This window comes from Panthera uncia (assembly GCF_023721935.1).
Source record: "Panthera uncia isolate 11264 chromosome C1 unlocalized genomic scaffold, Puncia_PCG_1.0 HiC_scaffold_4, whole genome shotgun sequence".
NCBI lineage: Eukaryota > Metazoa > Chordata > Mammalia > Carnivora > Felidae > Panthera > Panthera uncia.
The window spans coordinates 47,518,173-47,524,175 of record NW_026057585.1 but is presented as its reverse complement, the minus strand read 5'-3'; the positions used below and the strand labels follow the sequence as shown (position 1 = coordinate 47,524,175).

Below are 6,003 nucleotides of genomic sequence, written 5' to 3'. Positions count from 1 at the left end.
TATATATATATATATATATATATATATTTTTTTTTTTTAAGTTTATTTATCTTAAGAGAGACAGAGACAATGAGAGTTGGAGAGGGCAGGGCAGAGCAACAGGGAGGCAGAGAATCCTAAGCCAGTTCTGTACCATCAGCACAGAGCCTGACACCGGACTTGAACTCACAAAACCATGAGATCATGACCTGAGCGAAACCAAGAGTTGGACTTAACCAACTGAACCACCCAGGCACCCTTATATATTTTTTTAATGTTTATTTTTGAGAGAGAGAGAGAGAGAGAGAGAGACAGAGGGAGAATGAGTGGGGGAGGGCAGAGAGAGTGGGCGACAGAGGATCCAAAGCGGGTGCTGTGCTGACAGCAGAGAGCCTGATGTGGGGCTCAAAGTCATGAACCATGAGATCATGACCCGAGCTGAAGTAAGATGCTTAACCAAGTGAGCCACCCAGGTACCCCAATAAGGTAGATGTTTTATCTTCCACTACACATTTCAATAACACTCCTGTGTAATCAAATCTCAAAAATGTTTAAAGGTCGTAAAGAAAAAAGCAAAAAAGAACATACAAGTAAAAAACGTAAATGGGGGGTGCCTGGGTGGCTCAGGCAGTTAAGCATCTGACTTTGGCTCAGGTCATGATCACACAGCTCGGCTCAGGTCATGATCACACAGCTCGTGAGTTCAAGCTCTGTGTCAGGCTCTGTGCTGACAGCTCAGAGCCTAGAGCCTGCTTTGGATTCTGTGTCTCTGTCTCTCTCTACCCCTCCCCCAGTCATGCTCTGTCTCTCTTTCTCTCAAAAATAAACAAACATTAAAAAAATTGTTTTAATGTAAAATGGATCAGTATTATTAATGGTTGGACCTACCTTATATGAAAAGGACTCAGAAAAAGCAAATATTGACATTATGTGCAGATCCTGAATCACTTAACCAAATGTTTCCCCAAAATACCTTCCACAGAACTCTAATCTCTCAGGATACATGTGGAAAAAAATCAGATAACTTTGGGGAATAATGACTCTATATCCAACACCTGCCCCAACTCAGAAGGTCACAGTGCATATAAGCACATCAAAGTTCTAAGAAAGTCCATAATAAAGAAAACTGCTTAATAGTTATTAAACCCACTATTTTCCAAATCGATTTGACCTGGAAATATTATTTTCCCCTAAATATTATTAGTATGCCATAAAACTAATGTTCTGTGAAACATAATTTAGACATGCTAATATAAACCTATGATGGGGCACCTGGGTGGTTCAGTCGGTTGAGCGTCTGACTTTGGCTCTGGTCATGATCTCGCAGTTTGAGAGTTCAAGCCCCGTGTCAGGCTCTGTACTGACAGCTCAGAGCCTGGAGCCTGCTTCCGATTCTGTGTCTCCCTCTCTCTCTGCCCCTTCCCCGCTCATGCTCTGTCTCTCAAAAATGAATAAATGTCAACAACAAAAAAAATTTAAACCTATGATAAAGCATAACAATACCATTTCTGTTTCTCTTTCAATACTATAAAAAATTTCAAACATACAGAAAAACAGATGATCTCAATGAACATTTAAATTCTCTCTACCTAGGTTCAATAGTTGTTAACATTTTATCATATTTGCTTTGTCTCCTCTTAGTGTTATAAATATTATGTCTATAATTTACATATACATAAAGAACAGCAGACACACCAGAAGAGATAGACAGATGGTAGGTAAGTAGGTAGACAGACAGAGTGGGGGGAGAATGGCTGATTTCCCAAATGATCTCAGTTACTTCTCTTCCTGAGACATAGGTAGTCCCCATTTTTTGAGTTTCTACAATATGTAGCCTCTTAATAAATCTTAACTTTGAAGTTACTCATATTTCTTGCAAGAAGGTAAAAAAAAAAAAAGCATAAAATAAATTTAAAAATGAAAACAAAATACGAGTCACCAATTTATACAGAATTAAAGTCAATATTAAATTATCCTACAGATCATGTGCTTAGGCATATAAACTTAAAAGCCAAACTGACAAAAAAATTTTGTTTTTCAACAAAGCAAGTACTGATAACACCCCTGGGATCTGCATACATTCAGATCAAATGTTTACACTAACTGTATGATACTTTGTATCAATAATAGTTGTCCCAAAATGATACTTCTAGGTTATCAGAAAGAAAAAATGTTAACAAAAATTCATTAGCCTGTTTAAAAATTTAAGATTATGTTTTTAAAAGGTTTTTATCAAACACATCTAAAATTTAAAAATCCAGCACTCAAAATGTTACTAATCAGCTATCTGAAATCCTCACTCTCCAGGATTATTGGGAAGCCAGATAACTAAGATTTTATCACTTCTAGGAATAACCTTAAAAAGTAAATATTTCAGGGGCGACTGGCTGGCTCAGTTGGTTAAGCGTCTGACTTCAGCTCAGGTCATAATCTCACCGTTCGTGAGTTCAAGCCCCCCCATCAGGCTCTGTGCTGACAGCTCAGAGCCCAGAGCCTATTTCCGATTCTGTGTCTCCCCTTTCTCTCTGCCCCTATCCTGCTCACAGTCTGTCTTACTCTCTCTCAAAGTAAATCTTTTAAATCATCTATGAAGTTTTTGTTTTAAAGAATAAGTAAATATTAAGATTTTACAAACATCTAACATACAAAAGGTGTAGACTTCTGAGTTTAGATATACAAAACAGTCCATATTAAAGAATCTTATAAAACTCTCTGAATATTAAAAGTATTATAAAAGTTAACATATCTTAATATTTGGAAATTATAAATACTTCCTTGATAAAATAACCAAATAAGAAAAAACACGCAGTTTCAAAAAGCATAAAGTTAGTACAGGATTTCCACTAACTCTTGAGGTGAACTACAGAAAATGAGAAAATGTTATTATTTTTAATATATTGATTCTTAACTCAATTAGCAAATAAAATAATCAGGTTAATTTTGAAAAACTCAAAAGACAAAATTCATCTTAAAAAGCTTCATATAAATGTGAAAATACATGAATGAAGTTAAACATAAGAAAGGAAATATTTACTAACCTTTATTTCCTAACATCACAGCAAGGTGTAAAGGAGTGTTTCCTAAAATTAAACAAAAATTAAATTAGTGTAAAAACATAGAAAATTGTTATTTAAAAGTGGTTTTAGCTCCTTCAGAAATTTCACTGACAGATTTAAGTAAAATGTGACTGCAAAATGACCCTGTTTATATGGCAAATTCAAAGTCAGAGGATGCCATGATTTCTAAACACAACGTATTCTAAACCAACCCCCACCAAAAAAAAGGATACCCAGTTTGCTTTTGAGATTTCTTCTCTCAAGAGATTTCACAGATTCCTTTCCTGCTAATTTCTCTATCATATCATTCTTTGCTCATTCAGCAAACAATTTAAATACCTACTATATACTCATCTTTGGGGACAGATATCAAAAATACCCAATCCCTCAAGTGGTTCAGAAGTCTTCTGTTAGAGACTGATAGGAAAGTAAATAATTGCTATTATTTATTAGAATAAAAGAGAGTATAGCATGATAATGGAATAAAGAACAGAGCTCCTAATTTTGTCTGTGCAAACAATTAACTATTGAAGAGGGACCATGTTGAAATAAGTCTTGAATGGGTTAAAATTTTATAGGCAAATGAAGCAACTCACTATTATACTGTGTTAAAAACAATTTAAAAATTAAAAACAATTCCCCCAAATTACATTCAAATGCAAGAACAGTTCATACTTCGCAAACAACAAAAACAACAAAAAATGTTTATGGCCAGTGGGGGTAAAGAGAATAGTAAATAATGAAATTGGTAAGATAAGCAAAAGGCTACACTATGAAGTTTGTATATATCCTTTTAGTTGATGTTATACAATGACTAATTTAATTTCAAAATGATACCCTAAGCCACACTAGTAGCCTAAACACCTCTTGATTATTAAAGAAAGAAAACCTATAGTAATATTTGCAAATAAAGTTACTAAATAAAATTTGTGTATACTAATTTTCAGATTCAGTATTAGCATTTTTACAGAAGGCACCACATGAACAATTTTTGCCTATAAAATGAGCTGCACACTTATCAAGAAATCATATACAGCATAAAACAAGATTTAACTACTTGTTCTAAAAACCTTATATATGATCTAAGGCACCTGGGTGGCTCAGTAGGTTAGGTGTCTGACTCTTGATTTTGGCTCAGGTCATGATCTCATAGTAATGAGATGGAGCACCAGGGATGGGCTCCACACTGGGTGTGGAACCTGCCTGAGATTCTCTCTCCTACTCCCTCTGCCCCTCCCCTGCTTGACCATCACGCACGCACACATGTGCTCTCTCTCTATCCAAAAGAAAAAATCTTTCTTATTTATTTTGAGAGACAGAGAGAACACACACACGCACAAGCAGGGGAGAGGCAGAGGAGAGAGAGTGAGAGGGAACCCTAAGCAGGCTCCGTGCTGCCAGCACAGAGCCCAATGCGGGGCCCTATCCTACAAACCAGGAGATCATGACCTGAGCCAAAATCAAAAGTTGGATGTTCAACCAAGTGAGCCACCCAGGCGCCCCCCCAAAAAATTTTAAAACCTTGTATATGATCTATCCCATTCTCTTAGTTTGACACAACCTGTCCAGATGGTTAAGACACAGACACACACAGACACACACACACAATCTTTTGCTGAATAAAAGCACAGTGGAATAAGAACTGTCTGTAAAGATAGCCAGATAGTATTTTGCGCAAAATTTAGAAGTTTAATAAATTCAATAAACTTAAATTTTCTCTATAAGTAATTTTACAAAACAAAAACCTGCACTACAGTAAATTTCTTAGTCTTCACTGTTAGGAACAACAACAACAAAAAGACAGATTTGGGGACATAATTCACATTATATTTTCCCAAAATAAAATTTCCACTAGCAACTAGGCAATCTACTCCCCAGTTTTCATACCTCATAACTAATTTTACTTGAGATATGGAAACCTCTATAATACACGTTGTTTTTTTTTTTTTTTTTAAGTTTATTTATTTATTTCAAAAGAGAGTGAGTCAGGGAGGGGCAGAGGGAAGGAGAGAGAATCCCAAGCAGGCTCTGTCTGCACTGTCAGAACAGAGCCCAATGTGGGGCTTGAACCAAACAACCATGGGATCACAACCTGAGCCGAAGTCAGATGCCCAACCTACTGAGCCACCCAGGTGCCCCACATTGTTAATAATCATACACTGAAGCATGTCCCCAGATAAGAAGTTTTGCTCACAACACTATTTAAGAAGTAAATATTATGAGTTGCCAAGTTACTGGCATAGGCTATTTTCCAAAAAAACAAACCAGTTCTCCAAAAATTCCAGACCTTTTAGGGAGCTAGCAATCTTCTTTTATGCTATTATCTAGTCCTATGAGGTTTTATTTTTATCTTATAGAGTCAATATTCATTTAGATTTACTTACCATTTTTGCTGCTCTTCATTCCTTCCTTCATCTCCAACCTTCCATTAGAATTTTTCTTCTACTCAAAACATATCCTTCAGGATTACCTTTAGTGATAGTTTGATAAGTGATTTCCCTCAGGTTTTTGTTTGTCAATGTGTATTCAACTTCAATCTTAAAAGGATATTATACTGAGTATATAATTATTGATTGGATGCTATTTTTTCCTCACATTCTACGTGGTCTTATGGTTTCCTTTTTTGTTGAGAAGCCAGCCATAGAACTTTCTACTGCTCCTTTGAAAGTAATGTGACGTTTCTGGCTGCACTTATGTGTATGTTTTGTTTTGTTTTTCAAATTAATCAGCCTTTTCACTCCAGTGTGGATTCCTTTGTTTATTCTACTTGGGTTGGACTTGTTGAATACCTGAATCTGTGTCTTTCACAAACTTTGTAAAATTCTTAGCAAGTATCTTTCCAAATATTGCTTTAGTTCCATTTCCTCTCTTCTCTCTTGGGTTCAATTAATGTAAAACTTCTTACCCTTTCTATTCAAAAAAAAATTTTTTTTAATGTTTCTATTTATTTTTGAGACAGAGAGAGACA

General features: G+C 35.6%; 1 protein-coding gene across 1 annotated transcript in view; it reads right to left on the bottom strand.

The window, feature by feature from the left end:
• ANKRD13C (ankyrin repeat domain 13C) overlaps positions 1 to 6,003 on the bottom strand; it is a 94,989-nt gene that overhangs the window by 64,227 nt on the left and 24,759 nt on the right. Inside the window, exon 2 of the mRNA XM_049617017.1 lies at positions 3,018 to 3,059. Coding sequence (XP_049472974.1) covers positions 3,018 to 3,059 — 42 coding nt within the window. The remainder of the gene's footprint in view (positions 1 to 3,017; positions 3,060 to 6,003) is intronic.